Here is a 23,034-nt window from a genome sequence, read left to right on the forward strand (position 1 = left end):
CAGTGGAAGGAGATTTGGTACCAGCATCTAGAGTTAGAATTCAAAAGGTACTTTCAAATAGAAATAGTATTCAAGTAGTAATTAGATGTCTAGGCTAGCCCCAAATCTAATTAACTGAAATACTAAACATTTGAAAATGCTCTCTTTTTTTTTTTCTCCAGCCATGGCAAATGTATATAGTATTTAATCAGTAATACAGATTATGTGTTTTATAAGTACCTGCAAACTGGACCTATCTAAGGTTTAAGAATGAGGGCAAGTCTCTAAGCTATTCATTTGACTAAAGCCAGATTATACACAGAAAGAAGTATTTTGCTTGGTGTCATGCTTCCAGAGATTAATAAAGCAGCATAGCCTCCTCCATATACTCATAATATGATAGGGAAGCATATATGATTACAGTATATCTTGATAAGTGCGTTAATTAAGGGGTGAGAAAATGTCCTGACATAGGAAAGGAAATGATTTTCCATGGGTATATCAGAAAGGTTTAATGGAGGATTTGAAATTTGAAGGATAAGTAGGAATTTGCCATGTGGAAGAAGAGAATCTAGGCTCGTGAACCAATATCTGCAGTGCATAAATGCAAGAAAAGATGGTATGTTGGGTGCAGAAGTAGATCAGTGTGATTGCATCATAAGGTAAAAGAGAGAAAATGGTGTGGGAATAGGAGAGAAATAGAGGTGAAGAGGGCAATTGGATGCCACATTTTGAAGTTCCTTATGATACCACAAAGGTATTTAGACTTTATTCTGTAAGATGGTAGGGGAATCGTGAAGGTTTTTTTAGACTTGTTCAGAATATTAACTTGTATAAAGCACTTCTTAAGAAAATACCACTTTGACTTGTGTTGGCAGTGATGTCGTGACCTGATTAGAATTAAACAATAAGTTTTAGCAAAGCTTGAGATGTTTAGTTCAGTGGTTCATCAGGATTTAAAACTTTTATCATGGTTTTGCTATTTTAACAAGTTGAAAATAGAGATTAGCATTGGTGCTTTTCTTCCTAAAGTGAATTTTAAAGTAAGCTAGCAGGTTTCAAATTATTTAATAAAACAATATTTTTTTAATTTATTCATTTGAAAGAGAGAGTTGGGGGGTGGAGCAGCAGAGGAAGAGGGAGAGAGAGAGAATTTCCAGCAGACTCCCTACTGAGTGTGGAGCCTGATGTAGGGTTCGATCCCAGTACCCTGAGATTATGATCTGAGCCAAAATCAAGAGTCAAATGCTCACCCTACTGAGCCACCCAGGCACCTGAAAACAGAATATTTCTACAAAATTAATACTTTAAATCTTTAAAATAACTTGATATGTGTAAGCAGTCTTACCTTTATTTTTTTTTCAAGAATAATTATTTCTTGATATTTACATTTAAAAGTTTTTCTTGGGTGCCTGGGTGGCTCAGTCAGTTAAAAGTCTGCCTTCAGCTCAGGGCATGATCTCCTGGGATCGAGTCCCACGTCAGGCTCCCTGCTCATTGGAGAGCCTGTTTCTCCCTGCTTGTACACTCTCTCTCTGTGTCTATCAAATAAATAAATAAAATCTTTTTTTATTTATTATTTTTTTATTTATTATTTTATTTATTAACTTGACAGAGCCAAGAGCAGAAACACAAGATTCAGAGAGAATGCTATGTATTTTTTTATTTTTTCCTTTTTTTATTATGTTAATGCTGTGTATTTTTTTAAATAATAGCTTTATTGAAATACTGTAAAATTTACTCATTTAAATTGTACTATTTGGCAGTTTTTAGCATATTAACAAAGTTCTGCAACAATCACTGTGTAATACCAAAACTTTTATCACCCCAGGTAGAAACTTCATACCTTTTAGCAGTCACTTCCTGTTCTTACCCTCCTCCACACATACATACACACAGCTCTAGACAACCACTAATCTACTTTTTGCCTCTAGATTTGTCTGAGCATTTCATATAAATAGGTCATATAATATGTGGATTTTTTGTGACTGGCTTCTTTCTCTTCTCATAATGTTTTCAAGGTTCATCCATGTTGTGGCATATATCAATACTTCATTTCTTTTGGGCGCCTGGGTGGCTCAGTTGGTTAAGTGACTACCTTCAGCTCACGTCATGATGCTGGAGTCCCAGGATCGAGTCCCACATTGGGCTCCCTGTTCGGCAGGCGGCGGGGAGTCTGCTTCTCCCTCTGACCCTGGTCCCCCCCCTTTTCATGCTCTCTCTCTCAAATAAATAAAATCTAAAAAAAAAATACTTCATTCCTTTTTATTGCTGAATAATAGTTATGTAGATATATCACATTTTATTTATCCATTCATAAGTTGATGGACATTTGGGTTGTTTCCACTCTTTGGCCACAGGAGTATTGCTGCTGTTAACATTCATGTACAGCGCTTTGTGGAGGTGTGTGTTTTTATTTCTTTTGAGCAAATTGCCAGGTCATTAGGTAACTCTGTGTTTAACCTTTTGAGAAACCACTAGAACGTTTTCCAACATGACTGCACCCTTTTACAGTCTCATGAAGTTTCCAACTGCTCTGTATTCTTGCTAAAACTTGGTATTATCTGTCTTTTCAGTTATAACCACCCTGGTGGATGTGAAGTGGCATCTCATTGTGGTTGTAATTCTCATTTCCTTAGTGGCTAATGATGTTGAGCATCATTTCATGTACTTATTGGCTATTTGTTTATCTTCTTTGGAGAAGTGTCTGTTTAAGTCCTTTACCCATTTTTAATTTGATTATTTGTCTTTTTATGGTTGAGTTGTAAGAATTCTTTTTATTCTGCATACTGGACCCTTATCGGATGTATAATTTGCAAATATATTTTCCCATGTCTCTTCTTTCTTGATGGTATTGTTTGGAGCATAAAAGTTTTCAATTTTCCTAAGATCCAATTTACTCTTCTTGTTGCTTGTGCCTTTGATGTCATATTTAAGAATCCTTTGCCAGTCCATGGTCACAAAGATTTACTCCTATATTCTCAGATTTTTGGTGCTTACGTTTAGGTCTGTGACCCATTTTCAGTTAATTTTATTGTAGGGTGTAAGGAAGGGGTCTAACTTTATTCTACTTCACATGGCTGTCTTGTTGAAAAGAATATTCTTTCCCCATTCATGTTGTCTTAACATACGGTTTTGAGGTGAAATTCTCATAACATGAAATTAACCATTTTAAAGTGTATAATTCAGTGTCATCTAATAGTACAACCACCACCTCTGTCTGGTTCTGTCATTTTGGTTGTTGTACAGTCATCACTTCTATCTAGTTCTAACTTTGAGAAAGTACTGAACTAGGTAGAACTGAACATTTTCATCATCCAAAAGGAAACTCGCATTTTCATTAACTTCCCATTTTCTCCTCCTCTCAGCCCCCAGCAACCACCAATCTACTTTCTGTCTCTGTAGACTTACCCCATTCCGGGTATTTCATATAAATAGAATCATAATTGTGACCTTTTGTGTCTGGCTTCTTTTGTTTAGCATGTTTTCAAGGATCATTCACATTGTAGCATGTATCAGTACTCCATTCCTGTGGATAGCTGAATAATATCCCATTATATAGATATGCCATATTTTGTTTATCCATTCATCTATTGATGAATATTTAAGTTTTGGTATATTTTGGGGAGAGACTTAACAAAGATTTTATTTTAATAATTGAAGTACAGTTAATATACAGTGTTAGATTCAGGTATGCAGCGTAGTGATTTGATAATTCTATACATTACTCAGGGCTCAGCACACTAAGTGTAGTCACCATGGGTTACCATTTGGTGTCATTAGAACATTTTCAACTCTATTCCCTGTGCCGTACTTTCATCTCCATGACTGATTTATTTGATAACTGGGAGTTTGTACCTCTTATTCCCCATCACCTGTTTCACCCATCCCCTTACCCGCCTCCCCTCTGGCAACCCCCAGTTTGTTCTCTATAGTTGAGTCTGTTTTGTTGTTTATTTGTTCATTTGTTTTGTTTTTTAGATTCTACATATAAGTGAAATCATATGGTATTTATCTTTCTCTGACTTATTTTGCCTAGCATAATACCCTCTAGATCCATCTGTTGTAGCACATGGCAAGATGTCATTCTTTTTTATGGCTGAGTAATATTTCTCTCTCTCTCTCTTTCTCTCTTTCTGTGTGTGTGTGTGTGTGTGTGTGTGTGTGTGTGTGTGTGTGTGTGACATCTTTACCCATTCATCTATCGGTGGACATTTGGGTTGCTTCTATACCTTGGCTATTATAAATTATGCTGCAGTGAACAGAAGGGTACATATATCTTTTCAAATTAGTGTTTTGGTTTTGGGGGGTAGATACCCAGTAGTGGAATTACTGGATTGTATGGTTTTTTGGTTTTGTTTGTTTGTTTGTTTGTTTGTTGTGTGGAACCTCCATACTGTTTTCCATTGTGGCTGCAGCAGTTTACATTCCCACCAACAGTGTATGAGGGTTCCCTTTCCTTTACATCCTGACCAAAGCTTGTTATTTCTTGTCTTTTTGATACTAGCTAGCCATTCTGACTGAGGCATAGAAATGCGGAGTAGCAGGCTAGGTAGCAGCCCAAGCCGGAGACTCCTCTTTTAAGAAGGTTTCATACGGCTGTGCTGCCTTATAAAAGTCACTAAAATTTCATTATCTTAAAATATGCTAGTACTGATAAAATGTATTTAATAGCTTGAGATTTGGTAGATGCGATCTTGGAGGTGTTATTCTGGTAACATTTCCGTCAATCTAACATTTATATTTGTGTGTTCTACTAATTTTAAAAGTTTGATACCTGTTCTTCTCTAACACACCTTCACATGCATTTGATTAAATTGTGTTCCACTTGCCAGCTCCATATTCTCCCCACTCTTATTAACAGAAATTTATATATGGTTTTTAAAGGTCGTTAAACATCAGTCACTTTGAGTTTAGAGTCAAGAATTTTCCTAGTTCAGCAAAACATCTTTTTCCAAATTGCCAGAGGCTGCTCTATGATACACTGCCATTTTTAAACTTAGTGCATATTTCCATTTTTCCTTTTAGGTGTTGATAGCTCTTCTACCACGAGCAGTGCTTCTCCAGTGCCCAACAGTTACGATGCCTTGGAAGGAGGCAGCTACCCAGGTAATTCGTTTTGTGCTTATTTGATGCTTACTTGAAAAATTACTGACCATCAGTTTTTTCCAAACATCAACATATATATAATTAGCAGGCTGTATTTTTAACAGAAAAAAGGGACATTTTCTGGTATTTCTCAGCCTTAAATTAGTAGTTTAATTGTCATATAACAACTACAAATGTTATTTCTGAGAGGCCAAAGGAAATCTATTATTTTATTTTTGTTATCATGCTCTTTATCTTTTTCCTCTTTCTAAAAGACTTTTAATACTAAATAATTCTCCTCTTTCCCTCCTTTCTTATACTGGTAACTCCTTAAGTAAATTTTATATTTCTGTTCTCATGCTTAGGTCCTTGAATTCCTTCCAGCTAACCTCTGAATATAAATAGTCTTTGACTCTTTACTCCCCCTATGGCTCCTGGCTGCCTCACCAGGTAAACAGACTAACCAACTTGGGGGTAGATCTTGGAGGCATTACTTTTAACCTTATCTGGAAATAACTTTGGCCATTATATAGGAATAGGAGTGGTGGATAGTATTAGAAAAAAATACAAACTTAAGTTTTAGAATTAGTAGTCATTTCATTATAATATCTTAAACTGTGATCTTCCTTTTTAGTCTGTCTCTTATCACAGATAACCTGACAACCACATCTGACTGCTCTCTTCTCACTTTTTCTAGTGATTCGAAACTTTAGGACTAACAGAACAAGTAATTTTGCCCTTCTCTTTATTTCTTACCACTTTGGTAATAATCCAGGATGGAGCTTAATTGAAGTTGGCATATGCTGGACTTAACATACCATCTTGCTATCGCTATCCTACGAATCGGTAGAAAACTTTCATCTTCTCAGCTTAGTAGAGTTCCCTTTTAATATTTCAAGAATACTTCAACAAGCTACTCACTCTTTTGTGGTTAAGGATTTTTTTCCTAGGGATGTGTGTTTGTGTAAGAAATTGTGGATCATTCCAAAAGCAGTCACCATTATCAAAATATTCTAGAATTCGTGGACTAAAAGGTGAATACTACATGTGGAATCAGTATATTATGAACCTGAAACTAATATAACACTGTATGTTAACTATACTGGAATTTAAAAAAAATTTTTTTAACTAAATTTTTTTAAAAAGATGTATTTACTATAACTATATAGTATTTCGTGAGCTTCAAATTAACCTAACAGAAACAAAAAGAAAATTAACCTGAAGTGAAATGCTGAATGTGGTAGTTAAAAGATCATGGCTTTGGAGTTCAACCTTGCTTTGTCTGTCCATATTCATTTCATCAACAAATCGTAATCTTACTATGAACTGTGCTGACATTGAGTGACCTTGGGCAAGTTTTCTAGCTATTTATAACTACACCAAAATTAAAGATGCGAACATCTATAGCAGTAAGATTAAATGAATTGAAAATACTGTGTCAGGTGCTAGGACAGAATTTAGGACTATAGAAATGTATGTATGGTATATCATCCCTTTCCTAAGGAAGGGGAGAAGTGTTAGACCTCCACGTTTGACTCCAGCTATTTATATCTTGTGCTGATGGCTATTACCATGTTAAGAGACCTTTCTACTTACATTCCCATCACTGTGAGGAAGAATAAGCAGGGCATGACAGTACATTGAACCTCTTGTCCTATTAAGAAATCTGGGAGGTTACCAGAAAGCCAGTAAGCCAGCCCTTGCCTAATAAGCACAAGATGATAGACAGAAGAATGTCTGGGAACATATCTTCAAAATGAGAGCCAATAGATACTGTCTGTAGAAAGATATGATTGTTGAAGAATCTTTAAAAAATACATTTTATTAAGTCACATGCTTTTAAGAGCATATTTTTTGCAGAATCTGGTTGCTGGTGAAGAATATAATTTTTATATGAAAAGTAGATTGAAATTCATATATATTATATAGACCTGACATTTTTAAAAATAAGACTAACATTGTAACATGTTAATAATGGTATGTGTAGTAGAGTAATTTTTAGGGTTTCTTCTGATATTTGTGCTTGATGATTAACTTTTCTACACTTTTTTCTCAGTTTTAATCAAATTTTAGTTTTGTTTTTTTTTTTTAAGATTTTATTTATTTATTTGAGAGAGACTGCACAAGCAGGGGGAGTGGCAGGCAAAGGGAGAGGGAGAAGCAGACTCCCCACTGAGCAGGGAGTCCACTGTGAGGCTCCATCCCAGGACCCTGGGATCATGACCTGAGCTGAAGGCAGACACTTAACCGACTGAGCCACCCAGGTGCCCCTAGTTTTTTGTTTTAAATTTAAATATAAATAAAGGAAAAACATTTATTCATTAAATTTTATTTGGCATCTATTACATACCAGACATTGTTTTAGAAGCTGGACACTATACACTGTCTTTTATATTCTCACAATTTTGCCTCTGCAAATAATACAGACTTCTAGCTGACTGAAGGGGGCAAAGGGCTCATGATTCTATTCTCTCTACTTCTGTGGATGTTTGCAATTTCTCATAATAAAAAGTTTAAAAAAGGAAAATGCCAATTATGGCTTGCCCAGGAGCCAAGTCTTTATAGAGTCTTGATTTTCAGCACTAACACCATGTTTTTCCCTTTGTTAGATATGCTTTCCTCATCAGCAAGCAGTCCCGCTCCTGATCCCGCTCCTGAACCTGACCCTGCTCCGGCTCCAGCTCCTTCTGCTCCTCAGCCTTCAAAAATGGCTAAGCCATTTGGGTATGGTTATCCAGCTCTTCAGCCTGGTTATCAGAATGCTACAGCACCACTTAACTCTGCAGTACCGCCCAGTAGCCCAGGGTATTCTGGGTTCCAGCCGTATGCTCAAGTATGTGTAAAGACATTGCATTTCCAAAATTTGTAACTATTATCAGTTCTCACAAATCCCTGGTGATTCAAATGGATTATAGGTGCAAATACAGATAAGCCTAGATCAAACATACATACATTTTGGTTCCAGTTGTGTGTGTGTGTGTGTGTGTGTGTACATAGATAGAGATAAAAAGAAATATAAATAACAAATCTTTAAAGAGGTTAAATCTGGATCAAGATATTAGCTGTGATTTTTCTGTCCTTTGTTGTACTTTTATTTTTAGAGTCTTGCAGGTATTAATTTTATAATCAGGAAATTAAATGTTAAGTTTTTTTAAAAGTCTGTATTACTAAGCTGACTTTTTCCTCAAAAAAAAAAAAATAACATGTTATAAATGTGGTTTAGGATTTGGGTTTCAACTCTTAGATCGAAGAAGTCTTCAGGATATGATGTATAACTGAAATTGGTAACAGTCTCCACAAACATAAATGCTAATCAGTAGTTATGTTTATTAGTAACTACTGCTGTGACCCATTCTGATATGACCTTTTTTGAAGTCACCTTTTAAATGCCTAATAATACAGAATAGTAAGTATCTTACATTTATTTTTATTAAGAATGTAAAATATAAGGAAACAATTGAAATGGTAAAGCATTTTACTTAAAATGAAAAAGCATTCTTAGTAGACTAACCTTATAGAAATTTCATCTTACAGGACACTAATGAAGATTAGAGGGACATAGGAAAATCATGGGTCTGGAATTTAATCTTAGAATTAAGGCACAGAAGGAAGAAGGAAACTGGGAGAGGCACTGGAGAAATATGATTGGTTAGAACAGATTTTTCTGCCTTCCATTTTGTTAGTTTCTTAAGACTTTATTGGATCCAGATGAAACAATTTTGTAAGTCATTATTTTCTGACTCTTGTGCTTTAGGGAAATGGTTTTTGGGGGTTGTAATATATAACGTATTCCTACATTTTAATGAGAAGAAAACCAAGTTCAAAGAAAGGATCTGGTTCTTGGAGGAAGTTTTGGGCAAGGAAAAAATTGTAACGGTATTCCACAAGGACAGAGGAAAAGGTTCTTGGACCAGATCTGGCCTGCTGCCCATTTCTGCAAATAAACTTTTATTGGAATAGAGCCTCGTGCATTCTTTTATATATTATCTGTGACAACTTTTGCACCACGGTGGTAGAATTGAGTAGCTGCAGAAGAGATGTGTGGCTCTTAAAGCTTTAAAATATTTACTACCTGACCCTCTACAGAGAACGTTTGCTGACCCTTGAAATAGTAGAATGGAAAGTATTGTGGGGTGTTTTTTTTTGTTGTTTTTTTGTTGTTGTTGTTGTTAAGATTTTATTTATTTATTTGAGAGAGAGGGAGAGTACAGAGGGAAAGTGAGAAGCAGACTCCCCACTGGGCAGACAGCCCTATGTGGCCTCGATCCCAGGACCCTGAGATCATGACCCGAACCAAAGGCAGATGCCTAACCAGCTGAGCCACCCAGGCACCCCAAAAGTATTGTTCTTGTTCCATTTTATTTGGAAGGTTATTTTAGAAAAGTTAAGAGGTTGTCCTTGGAATAAAAATAAAAATTAATATTTATTATGCTAGATTTTAAAAATAATTTCATTCTGTTCTTCTGTAATCTCCGTCCTTTTTATACCCCAGCTCCGGTGCAAAGATCACAGGAATTTGAATGAAGGAGACAGAGGCAGACTGAAAAGTAACTGATTCTTAATCATGGGAGAAGTAAACATCATAAAGCAAAAGCTTTAGACTTTATACTGTTAGAGATCATTCACTTCCACCTTTCCTTTTTTATAACTTTTTATTGAAATATAATCTGTATTATATTTACGTACAATTATATAAATTAACATCATACTGTTCGATACCTTTCTACAAATTGAACACATGTAACCAACAGCCAGAACCCTTTCTCATGCCTTTTCCAGTCATCCCCAAACGAGAGTTAGCAACTGTCTTGACTTCTAATACCACACACTAATTTTGCCTGTTTTTAATAATAGCTGTGTATATTCTTGCCTAGGCTCTTTGGCTCAACGTTATGCTTACTGTGTGCTTGTAGTTCGTTCATTTTCATGGTTGTATGTACTCCGTTATGTGAATATACTAGTTTATTTATTTGTTCTATTGTTGATGGGTGTTAGGGTAAATTTCCAGTGTGGGGCTATTATGAATAGTGCTATTGTGAATATTTCTGTTCATGTCTTTTAAATGAATGTATGTATCAAGGAGTGGAATTGCTGGGTCCTGGAGTATCCATACTTTCAGCAGTTAATGCCAGACAGTTTTCCAAAGCAGATGTTCCATTTTATACCTCCATTAGCAGTGTGTGAGAGTTCCAGTTACTGCACATCCTTGTCAACACTTGGAATTTTGACTTTTTTATAGCAGTCACCTTCCTTTGATTATTTAATTGAAGAAATTGAGACTCAGATAAGTGAAATCATCTGTCCAAGACCAGGCTTAGTTCTGAGAATACAAGTCTTTACAGTTCAGAATTAAGCACTTTTTTCCCTCTCTTTAACTGGTAGGGACTTGTGCAGAAGAAAACCAAAGTCATATTTGATATATGTATCTAAGGAAGATTACAAAGCAGCAATTTGTTTTTGTTTAATCTGAATTTAAAATAGTTTTTTGGACATTAGTTTCAGGGTCATTGAACAATAATGATTTAAACATAATAGCTAGGCTGTACATTTAAATTCTTACCTATCTACTAAAAAAAGATGATAGATTTTAATCTAAGATTAATATTAGCAAGCTAATTTTAAAAGAAGCTATTTAAAGGTGACTTTTTTTTATGCCCTTCTGGTCCCACAATTATGGCCAAGAGGGCTATCAGGGTCACCAAGAATAATTTGGAGGTTGCCAAGGACTTGTTTTGAAGTGTTTTCAAGTCTGACCGAGAACTCTGACAGATTTGGGGAGGGAGAATTAAAAAAATAAAAGAGTAATAGGAATAAGATCAGAGGTAGTGAGGGACCATAGTCCAAAGCTTAGATTTTATCCCAAGTGCAAAGGGGAAACATGGGAGATTTTATGTAATGGAGTGATAAATCTGATTTACATTATTTAGAGAATCATTTTGGCTGCTGTGTGAAGAACAGGTTAGGAATGGAAGTATTTGAAAAGACAAAAATGGAAACAGGGAGACAAATGGAACCTTTGCCATTATTCCAGAAATGTATGATTGTGCTTTGTTCTAAGGTGGTATTGGTGAAGGTAATGAAAAGTGGATGGATAATATCTATCTTTTGACTTGTTGATGGATTTGTTATGGTAGTTGAGAGGAAGGTGAAAAGATAAATGTTAGGTTTTTGGCAGAGCGATTGGGTAGAGGGTAGTTCATTTACTTTGAAGGTGAAGGGAGACAGATAGGTCTAAGAGTGGCAATTGAGTTGGCCATGTTAAGTTAAAATGCCTAATAGATTTACATGGAGCTATCTAGCAGGCAGTAAAAGTGTATATGAATGCCCATTCATCTGTATTACCAAGTCCACCAAGAATTATTTTTTATAAGCAAACATCTTTTTATAATTATTAGTCATTTATGTTTCTTTACTGAAGTCCCAGTTCATATTCTTTCATCATTATTCAGGTCCTCTGGTTTATAAAAGCCATCTATAATAAGTATATTAACCTTTTGTCTAATACATATTGCAATTTTTTTCCTCCACCTTGACATTTGTTTTTAATTTTAATGGTATTTTTTTGACATTGAAGGAATATCTAAATTTTATGTAGTTGTATTATTTTTTTAATTTTATTTTTAAAGATTTTATATATTTATTTGACAGAGAGAGCGAGCACAAGCAGAGGGAGTGGCAGGCAGAGGGAAAGGGAGAAGCAAGCTCCCCACTGAGCAGAGAGCCTGACAAAAGGCTAGGTCTCAGGACCTAGCTGAAGGCAAATGCTTAACCAACTGAGCCACCTAGGCGCCCCCATATAATGATTTCTTTTGTTTTTACTTTTGTTTGTATCCTTTAAAAGATCCTTTCAACCTTCCAGCTATAAATTTTTTTAGTTCTTAGGTGATTTCAGTTTTGGGTTGTTAATCTAAGGTTTTATTTTGGCTCATAATGTAAATAAATTCATTTTCCCCAAAAAAGTTAGCTCTAAGTTCATTATCATTTATTAAATAATCTGTTTTTTTCACTGGCCAGTTATTCATTAAGTCACTTTGAGTTCATAGAAAGCTGTGAATTCATAATAATACTAAATTATAACAAATGTAACACAGAAAAAATAAGCAAAGCAAAACTCATTGAACATCATTGTACATTTTTATGGCATCAACTCATTATTCTGAAAATTGATCATTGAAAAAACTTGGAAACAAAAGCATTTATCCTGCTTTTCCAGTATGAACTGTATTCACAGAATCTAAATTCTTGATGCTGAAAAACATTGCTGCTGAAATTTGTTGTGAGGTTTAACTGTGCTAAGATTTAAATTCATTATTTTGCTTTGAGTTTTTTCCAAGAATGCTTTAAATTGAACTACCTTATTAAAATCATTCTATTTCCAAAAGAAGAAGATAGCCGGAGGGAAGAATGAAGGGGAGTAAGTCAGACGGGGAGACGAACCATGAGAGACGATGGACTCTGAAAAACAAACTGAGGGTTCTAGAGGGGAGGGGGGTGGGGGGATGGGTTAGCCTGGTGATGGGTATTAAAGAGGGCACGTTCTGCATGGAGTACTGGGTGTTATGCACAAACAATGAATCATGGAACAGTACATCAAAAACTAATGATGTATGGTGATTAACATAACAATAAAAAGTTATTTAAAAAAAATCATTCTATTTCCAAAATTGAGGAAGACACAAAGAAATGGAAAAACGTTCCATGGTCATGGATTGGAAGAACAAATATTGTGAAGATGTCAATGCTTCCTAGAGCAATATACACATTTAATGCAATCCCTATCAAAATACCATCAACTTTTTTCAAAGAAATGGAACAAATAATCCTAAAATTTGTATGGAACCAGAAGAGACCCCGAATAGCCAGAGGAATGTTGAGAAAGAAAAGCAAAGCTGGTGGCATCACAATTCCAGACTTCAAGCTCTGTTACAAAGCTGTCATCATCAAGACAGTATGGTACTGGCACAAAAACAGACATAGATCAGTGGAACAGAATAGAGAGCCCAGAAATGGACCCTCAACTCTAGGGTCAACTAATCTTCGACAAAGCAGGAAAGAATGTCCAATGGAAAGAAGACAGTCTCTTCAACAAAGGGTGTTGGGAAAATTGGACAGCCACATGCAGAAGAATGAAACTGGACCATTTCCTTACACCACACACAAAAAGAGACTCAAAATGGATGAAAGACCTAAACGTGAGACAGGAATCCATCAAAATCCTAGAGGAGAACACAGGCAACAACCTCTTCGACCTCAGCCGCAGCTTTTTCCTAGAACATTGCCAAAGGCAAGGGAAGCAAGGGCAAAAATGAACTATTGGGACTTCATCAAGATAAAAAGCTTTGCACAGCAAAGGAAACAGTCCACAAAACCAAAAGACAACCGACAGAATGGGAGAAGATATTTGCAAATGACATATCAGATAAAGGGCTAGTATCCAATCAGGGAAATCCAGATCAAAACCTCAGTGAGATACCACCTCACAGCAGTCAGAATGGCTAAAATTGACAAAGGAAACAACAGATGTTGGCGGGGATATGGAGAAAGGGGAACCCTCCTGTACTGTTGGTGGGAATGCAAGCTGGTGCAGCCACTCTGGAAAACAGTATGGAGGTTCCTTAGAAAGTTGAGAATAGAGCTACCCTACGACCCAGCAATTGCACTACTGGGTATTTACCCCAAAGATACAAAAATAGTGATCCAGAGGGGTACGTGCACCCCAATGTTTATAGCAGCAGCGTCCACAATAGCCAGACTATGGAAAGAGCCAGGATGTCCATCAACAGATGAATGGATAAAGAAGTGGTATATATACACAATGGCATATTATGCAGCCATCAAAAAGACCGAAATCTTGCCATGTACAATGACGTGGATGGAATCCTAGAGGGTATTATGCTAAGTGAAATAAGTCAGTCAGAGAAAGACAAGTATCATATGCTCCCACTGATAGGAATTCTTAATCTCAGGAAACAAACTGAGGATTGCTGAGTGGTGGGGTGGGAGGGATGGGGTGGCTGGGTGATAGACATTGGGGACGGTATGTGCTATGGTGAGCACTGTGAATTGTATAAGACTGATGAATCACAACCTCTACCTCTGAAACAAATAATACATTATATGTTAAAAAAAAAAAAAAAAGCAGGAAGGGAAAAATGAAGGGGGGGAAATCGGAGGGGGAGACGAACCATGAGAGACTATGGACTCTGAGAAACAAACTGAGGGTTCTAGAGGGGAGGGGGGTGGGGGGAATGGGTTAGCCCGGTGATGGGTATTAAGGAGGGCATGTACTGAATGGAGACTGGGTGTTATACGTAAAGAATCATGGAACACTACATCAGAAACTAATGATGTATGTTGACTAACATAACATGATAATAAATAAGATACAAAAAATTAAAAAAAAATAAAGTAAAATCATTCTGTTTCCAAGCCAGGTTTAAATTTTTGTATCTTATTTATTCTGTATGTTAAAATCCTATATATAGCATAGTACATTGTATTCATGCTTCTTGTCCTTTTGTTTGTTTTGTTTTGAATTGCTTTTTCAGCAGTATCCTGGTATGAACCAGCTGTCCTCCAGTCTGGGAGGACTGAGTCTTCAGAGTTCTCCACAACCGGAAAGTCTGAGACCTGTAAACCTCACCCAGGAGAGGAATATTTTACCCATGACTCCTGTTTGGGCTCCTGTACCTAACTTGAACTTAGACCTCAAAAAATTAAACTGTAGCCCAGAGTAAGTATTTATTTTATGATCTTTAGTAGGTAATAGACTTTGTTAGAAATCTTTGACTTTCTTTTTTTTTTTTTTTTAAGATTTTATTTATTTATTTGACAGAGAGATAGAGAGAGAGCACAAGTAGGCAGAGAAGCAGGCAGAGAGAGGGAGAAGCAGGCTTCCGGCTGAGCAGGGAGTCCGATGCGGGGCTTGATCCCAGGACCCTGGGGTCATGACCTGAGCCGAAGGCAGCCGCTTAACAACTGAGCCACCCAGGCGCCCCTGAAATGTTTGACTTTTAAAACTAGTACAAGTGATATGATATTAATTCCTTGATTGGAAGTTTTCTTAATGGGGACTTTTCCATTTTACTTTGTACAGAAATTCTAGCTGTAAAATTCATTTTAGATCCTGTTCCTGCCTCCATCTCTGTCTCTGTCAGTCCCTATCATCGAATGCAAGGGAAATGTTTTTTTTATTTGAGTGAAGGATTTCAGGAACCCAGATCTAACTGTATTTTTCTTAAATTTCTTTTTCCTTACTTTTCAGCAGTAATAACTTCTGATGTCTTTTAAATAAGGTGGAATCTTTAAAAATGTATGCTCTTCAGTCTTTGCTTGAAAAGGACACTGACTTCACTTACATAATCCCAAGAACAGGTTTAAATGGTTTGTCTCTGGGTTTTCTTTTCCCACGCAGCATAGAATGCGAAGACCAGTACCCCCAGGCTTATTTATTCAGCCTGGATTTAAATTTGGATTTCCTTTATTGAATATTTCCTCACCTCATGGAGAAGTGTAGCTGATAGTTTGCATCCGGTGGCCACCAAACCCTGGTGTTTCCTCTGGGTGGGTGAACTAGCTCTGTCATGCACCTCACAGTACCTTCAAAACCAAGAGTTTTCCTTTGTTGTTTGCTCTCAGTACTTTACTACACTTTCAGTGTCTTCTTCCTTGCATTAGGAGAATTAGTGTTCCTCTTTACAGCCAGTATTTTCCTTTAAAGTAGTAGTTTTCTGGCTTGTTAAAAAAAAAAAACAAACGTAAGCTTCTCTTTTTTCAGTCAAAATCTTACGGAGATTTCCAGTACAGAAAACAGAAAATGGAGTTGCTCCAAGGATTCCCCCTCTTCTGCCACACACTACCACCAACCCCCATCAGTGCCTAAGGCAGTGTCAAGATCATTGCTGTGAAAATGTACAATCATTGATCCTAAGAGGAAAACAGCTGCCCATACCTGTGAATATAAGTTGCTATCAGGTCTATGAGTATGTGGATTTTGGCCCTCTATTTTGAAAGATTAAGCATTCCCTAAGTAGGTGAATATAGTGTATATATATGTCATAGGTAGCGGATGGTGTATGTTTCTACTCAGTTATGTGTTTTCTGTGAAAATCTTTCTCTTACCAAGACAGCAATGCAGAGTATTTACGAGTATAGACTTCACAGTTGGATAGACTCAGGTTCTTACCATAGTTCCACTAATAAGTAGCTATAAGACTGCAAATTTCTTTAAAATTTTTCAATATTGTCAATTATAAAACAGGAATAATAATTGTTCCTACATATAAAGGTAAGTCATTCATTCAATAAATATTTACTGAATGCCTTCTAGGTTAAGGGCCAGGTACTGTTTCTAGATGCTGGAAATGAAGCAGTAAACGAATAGAGTTCCCAGTCTCTTGCAACCTTTATCCTGTTAAGGAAGACACACTATGAACAGTCAGAAAGTCATAGGTTAACCATCATAAGTTGGGGACCATCTGTATAATGTAATGTCAGAATATTACTATGAAGTAGGGGTAGTGAGGGTGGAGGTTGGCTGTTTTCAACTGAGGAGTCAGGACAGGTTTTCCCAGAGAGTTAACACTTGAGTGGAGATCTGAATGAAGTGTGAGAGCAAACCACGTGATCTGGGAAGCAAGTGTGCCAAGCTACATGAACAGCAAATGCAGAAGTCTTAAAGCAGGGATCACCTTAGTGTTCAATGAACAACAGCAGCCTGGAGTCAAAATAAATCTGGGTGTCTGTACGTACTATGAGCTGCTCTTAAAATTCCTTTCCTGGTTTCCCGTACTTCTGCTTCTTACCCCTTTGATTGCTCCTTTATTGATTCTGTGTCTACTGACCTTAACTTATAACTTAGTACGTTATAAACAGTAAGTTATAAGTGAGTATTTAGTAAGTTATAAACACTTTCTCTAAGAAAGGAATAGTGCTAGGGTGACAGGACAAAATGATCACTGATCTCAAGTGGAAAAGACAGGGTACACAACCAACTAAAGCAAAGCAGACTACTAAAGCAAAGCAGACTAATGGTACCATAGAAGCATAAACTGATCTCAGAGCACAGAGGAAGACATCGTTTCTTCTGACTTGTGATTGGAGGGAAGGGAGATTTCAGAAGTGATAATTTTGATGTGTCTCATAATAAGACCCATGAAAGGCGTTTCAACAGGTGAAAATGGGCAGTAAAGCAGGAACAGCATTATTAAAGATACAGAGGTTTCCTGTTCACTCCCTCCTATTCGTGTTCTACACGCTAGTGATGTTTTTTTCCCAAATGTGTTGTACTTTTCCACCATGAAACTGTTGAGTCCTTAATTTAGGTTTTTTTGTCCTATATTGCATATATGCCTGCTTAGTGTAATACAGATCTTCCTAGTTATAGTTATATAACATTCCCAGACAATTTTCATTTATGCCCTTAAATTCTCTTGATTATCTACAACTATCTATAGTACAAATATTTTTTGATAGCTAATAGAGTCCATGTTGTCTATATTTTTTGCAGTTCGTTTCGGTGTACTTTGACAAATATTCCGCAGACACAGGCTTTACTGAATAAAGCTAAGCTTCCTTTAGGATTGTTGTTACATCCCTTCAGGGACTTGACGGTAAAGTAACACATTTTAAAATACTTACGGGTACTGACGTGTGTTTATGTGCAGCGTATTTTGATTGTATATTTTCTTGGAAATTTTTTTATCTTTTATCTTTTAAGTTAGAAATAATCATTTTTGTCAGATTCATCTCAGCAAACATTTTCTGACTTTCTGCTTTGTCACAGGCCTTAACTAAACACTGGTAAATACAGAGATAACGAAGTCATTGACCTTGCCCCTAAGAAATTTATATTTAACAGGGGACAAAGATGTAAAAACAAATAACCACGGTGCAGGGTAACTAATATATGTACCTAACCAAATTCTCAAGGTACTTAGGCCCTGAGTACAGTATGGGAAGTGATTCCCTCTGGGTGCAGGAGCAGAGGTTTGCCATGAGTGATGAGGTCTGAGCTAGACTTTGAAAGATTAGTAGTTCTGGAAGTTGAAAAGGCCATAACAGATAAACTTTGGGAATCTTTATTAAACATAAAGGTAGCACCAACAGTGATGTCCAGTTGGGGATGGGAAGAGCTGTATGCTGGTTCCTAATTGTATGAAACAAATAATCCTTGTAATAATAAATCCAAATGCTTCTGGTCTACTGAATGAAAACATTACTTAAGTTTCCACAGTCTATTGGTTTAATACTAAGCTTGCTGGATTTGGATTTTTACATACAGTTCTGGTATTTTATGCAGATATGTTGTCTTTAAAATTTCTAAACTTCAGAAATTAAGTTTCTCCAGATACATTTTATTTATACTCTATAAGGTGCATTTTTCCCTCACTTTTTTTTTACTACTGTGGTTTTCAACCTCTCTTATTGCTACCGAGTTTCTTTTGCTCTCCTGGAAAAAAATGTGTATTAACTACCCATTATGCTAGATGCTGAGGATACAAAGGTTAATAAGCTTCCTCGTGGAGCTAACTTTTGTACTAGTTAGGATACATAGAAAGGAGCAGAGTGAATAGAAAATAAAATAAATGTGCAGTAAATACCTTGAATGTATTCACTCAGTAGATACTGTTTGATCACCTGTAATACTATTTCAGCCATTATCTCTAAACCAAGATAGTTAATTTCCCATGTACATAGATGAGAATTTTTGTCTAAACACAGATGCCATATATGATACCTTCTGGAAGTATATACACTAAATTAGCAACAGTGGCTTCCTCTTTGCTGTGGAATTCTGGGCAAGTCTTTATTTTCTCATTTTCAGTTAATTGTATTTCCTGATTTTTTCATAAGTATTGTCATTACTTGTGTAATAAAAACTGTGTATGTGAAAGAAATTAAATACAAACATATAAATATTTATGTAGAGTTAGAAAAAAAAAGCCAGAAGAAAATACACTAAAATGTTATCAGGGATTAATTCAGGGAGATAGAATAATATGTGATTTCTTAGTGTTTTTTCATATTTTCTAAATTTCTTAAATTGAATATAAAGTTCCTTTCCCAAACCTTTTCTTTCCTTTTCCTTTTTCTGAAGCAGTCAGAAACAGATGTATAGATTAATTTGTAATCTTTGTCTCCTCAACACTTTTGAAAAGGTCGGTAAAATTACCAGCATTTCAGTGATCTCTTTTTTGTTAAGTTTAGCACCATAACCTTTCTCACCCTCTTAAAAAAATAACCCATGCAAAATTAGGTAGGACTTCTGCCTTTCGTCATCTGAAACTATCACACGCACACATTTTTTTTTTCATGTAGGTCTTTAAAAGGCACTTCATGCTTGGTTTGTGTGGCCTCTGTTCCTGTGAGGACTCTGGCGGCTGTCTAATGCGCAGAGCTCTGGTACCAGATGCTGTCAGGCAGCAAACATAAAGACATTTCTACGTGGTGTCTGGTTCTTTCTCACTGGGGTTTCTGGAGTCTAGCTGATGAGCTTCGAGTTAAATTATTTTCTTGGCCAAACAGGCTTTTTTTATCAGCCAGTAACTTTTATTGCCTTTGTTTTGGTGTTATCTTACGGTTTGTGACAAAGAGGGAAAAAACGTGATGGCTGCTTGTGTTGCTAAGCACATCACTGGATTTTATGAAAATGCTTCCGTTTCAAAACACGGTTATGGTTTCTGTTCTGTCTGTGGAGCAGAGCAGTATGCGTTCCATTTTTTTCGCCTGAGGTGCTTTTTCTGCTACAGCATCTTTATTTTACTTCCTAGCAATTACCAGTGATAACATCAAATACCATTGTGAGGTGCCGATCTTGTCGAACATATATCAACCCTTTTGTATCCTTCATCGATCAGCGTAGATGGAAATGCAATTTGTGCTATAGAGTTAATGACGGTGAGTTTCAGATTCTTAAAATAAGTGTGTTTAATATTATTTTAAACATGTTGACATTTTTGTCATCTGGTCTCTCTCTTCATTGCTTTGAGAACTTTCATGCCACTTTTAATGGAGAGAATATAGGCTAGAGACACTTCGTCTTGGCGGGCCAGGGAATGATGGGTAATGAGGAGAGTGACAGTAAAGGCAAAGTAAAAAAAATATTCACAAAACAAGCAGTGAAGTTCACGTGGACTAATTGTGCCATGTCTGTCATCCCCTTTAGTCATTTCTTAGGTCCTCTTAGTATAATTGCTTTCAAATTTGTGTTTCTGTCTGATTTTTTTTCCATGTCATATGCTATAATAAATAGGACATAAGGTTACCTGTCCTGGTTTCCTCACTTGATTTCACAATATAAGTTTTTTTTTATCTTCATATATTTTTTAAAGAGCATTTTTATCATTAGATATTCACAAAACCATTGTAAACCTTATATAAATATTAATGATAAAGGTGTTTATTTCTTGTTATGCATATGTCTTATTTAGTTGCAAATTGTATTACTAAATTTGTACTGGATTTCTAATTATTACCTAGTTCCTGAAGAATTTATGTATAATCCCCTTACTCGATCTTATGGAGAGCCTCATAAACGACCAGAAGTTCAGAATTCAACTGTGGAGTTCATTGCTTCTTCAGATTACATGGTAATTACTCAATGTAAAAATTAGTCCTGGGATATAACTGTATTGGTCATTTATAATTTGCTGTTAAGTGAATTCTTGCAAAATTTTGAATTGTCCCCAGTATGAATTTTTTTTAAATAATGCTGAAAGTTTATACTTCACAAATAGAAAACTCTTTGTAAAGGTTACTTGATGTCCTAGAAGATGCAGTTATGTCACTAAGAAACATTAGTAGTTTTTTATGATAAGCACTATTTACAATTTGTTGCCATTTTGATTTGATTGCTCACATGAAATGAATATAAATATTCTTTTGCCATGTAATATTTAAGACCTTCAAACAGAAAAACTCAGTTTTCGAGCTCTTAAAGATACCACCATCTTACTGGTTCACCCAGTACAGCCGTCAAGATAAATGGATAGTGACTTGACTTTAATTTTTCTCTTTCCAGTTCATCATCAAATTCTACCTTTTCTTTAATTATACTATAAGATCTCATTCTTCTTTTCCATTTATAAAAATGAATTCTTGGCTTAAGTTCTCATCTTCTTTATCGTATCTACTCATTTTTTTTTTTAAAGATTTTATTCATTTGAGACACAGAGATAGAGAGAGAGCATGAGCAGGGAGAGAGGCAGAGGGAGAGGGAGAAGCAGGCTCCCCGTTGAGCCAGGAGCCCGATGTGGGGCTCAATCCCAGGACCCCGGGATCATGACCTGAGCCGAAGGCAGATGCTTAACCATCTGAGCCACCCAGGCGCCCCCGTATCTACTCATTTTAAATGTATTTATAATAACTTACATTTCTTCAGTACCCTTATTACTAATCTTTGTTGTCTGCAAAAATGGAAGATGTTGCTAGTGGGGAAAGGTAAACAGAGATAGCTAATGTGTATTAAATTCCTGTTTGACCCATTTCTTTCTTTGTTTTTGTAATTTTTATGGTCCTTTGTGTCCACTTTAGCATATGCCCACTTAACTACTGTTTCCTTGTCCGTTTCCATATTAACTATAGTAAACTTTTACTCTCAGCTTCTTACCTTCTTTACAACTTACATTCCCAACTCTGTTCTGACTCCTTAGGATCTTAATCTAATTGAAGTGGTGAAGCAAGAAGTTAATCTTTAATTTTTGCCATATGACCCATGTGATCCTTGGTTGGCCTATTAAGAAAAAAAAAGATTCTACGTATCCTTTCAACTTTCTATAACAGCAGTTTTTAAGCATATTTCAAAAAAGAGATAATAATATAGTGAACTATTACTTACCCATCACCGAGCTTCAACAGTTGTCAGCATTTTTCTAAATGTATTTCATCTATCCCCAGTCCACCCCAGTGCCCCCTCCCCTCACCCACCCTGGAGTTTATTAAATGGTGATCCCAGCATCATATCATTTAACCTATAAATACTTCAGTATACATCTCTAGCAGATAATGACTTAACATACTTAGAATACCATCACAAGGACTTCCTTTATACTCGGCACTTGATCCTTGGGATTTAGCCACCACCAGGTAACCTAAGAGCTAGTACTAATGGCTAGTACTATTAGTTGTCAGATTTTAAAAAACAAATATAAAAAACAGTATTTTTCTGGAGTAGGGAAGGGATATAGATGTTCATATTAAAAAATAAGCTCATTTTTTCTTTGAAAGATACCTCAATCAACACTCTTATCAGGAAAACATTTAGCCCATCTACTTAAACATTACTGTAACAACTCCTTTTTTTTTTTTTTTTTTTTTTTAAGAGAACACAAGAGCCAGGGGAGTTGGGGGTGTGAAGGGCAGAGGGAGAGGGAGAGAGAGAATCTTAAGCAGGCTCCATGCCCAGCACGGAGCCTGATGCGGGGCTGGATCTCACAACCCCGAAATCATGACCTGAGCTGAAATCAAGAGTTGGACGCCTAACCGACTGAGCCACCCAGGCACACCTAACAACTGCCTTATTATGCTTAATCCATAACCAACTTTATAAGGAAAAAAGCTAAAAGAATGTCATTTTCATTAGTACGTAAAATCTTATAAAATGTCGATCCTCCTATTTGTATATTTTTTGTGTGTCATTTACTCAGTAAATACCCAGTAGTAAAAGTGTTATAAAAAGAATAAATTGTGCCTACGAAATAAATTACATTATTTTCATTCCTTTCAGCTTCGTCCTCCTCAACCTGCAGTTTACTTATTTGTTTTAGATGTATCTCATAATGCAGTGGAAGCTGGATATTTGACAATTTTGTGCCAGTCGTTGTTAGAAAATCTAGACAAGTAAGATTTTTTTTTACTCATAATGTGTGTGTACAAATATATATAAATGCGAAATGTTTATTAGCAATTTATGGGGTTGGTTTTTAATTACAGTTTGACTTCGTTTATCTCTTACTGCAAGAGTACTTC

The 23,034-nt window shown here is 36.1% G+C and overlaps 1 protein-coding gene across 4 annotated transcripts in view; it reads left to right on the forward strand.

Annotated features, from left to right (window-relative positions):
- The window catches only part of SEC24B (SEC24 homolog B, COPII coat complex component), an 87,376-nt gene that overhangs the window by 44,313 nt on the left and 20,029 nt on the right, over positions 1-23,034 (forward strand). For 2 of the 4 annotated variants that reach the window (XM_025873697.2, XM_025873699.2), the window contains 7 exons: positions 5,008-5,088; positions 7,677-7,900; positions 14,616-14,800; positions 17,576-17,678; positions 19,839-19,965; positions 20,548-20,657; positions 22,793-22,905. In XM_025873697.2, the coding sequence (XP_025729482.1) occupies positions 5,008-5,088; positions 7,677-7,900; positions 14,616-14,800; positions 17,576-17,678; positions 19,839-19,965; positions 20,548-20,657; positions 22,793-22,905 (943 nt within the window). The remainder of the gene's footprint in view (positions 1-5,007; positions 5,089-7,676; positions 7,901-14,615; positions 14,801-17,575; positions 17,679-19,838; positions 19,966-20,547; positions 20,658-22,792; positions 22,906-23,034) is intronic. The other 2 variants (XM_025873698.2, XM_025873700.2) reach the window with 1 other exon arrangement.

Source organism: Callorhinus ursinus, unplaced genomic scaffold (genome assembly GCF_003265705.2).
Source record: "Callorhinus ursinus isolate GAN/ISIS: 27379988/994484 unplaced genomic scaffold, GSC_fseal_2.0 scaffold4, whole genome shotgun sequence".
In the NCBI taxonomy this organism is placed as follows: domain Eukaryota; kingdom Metazoa; phylum Chordata; class Mammalia; order Carnivora; family Otariidae; genus Callorhinus; species Callorhinus ursinus.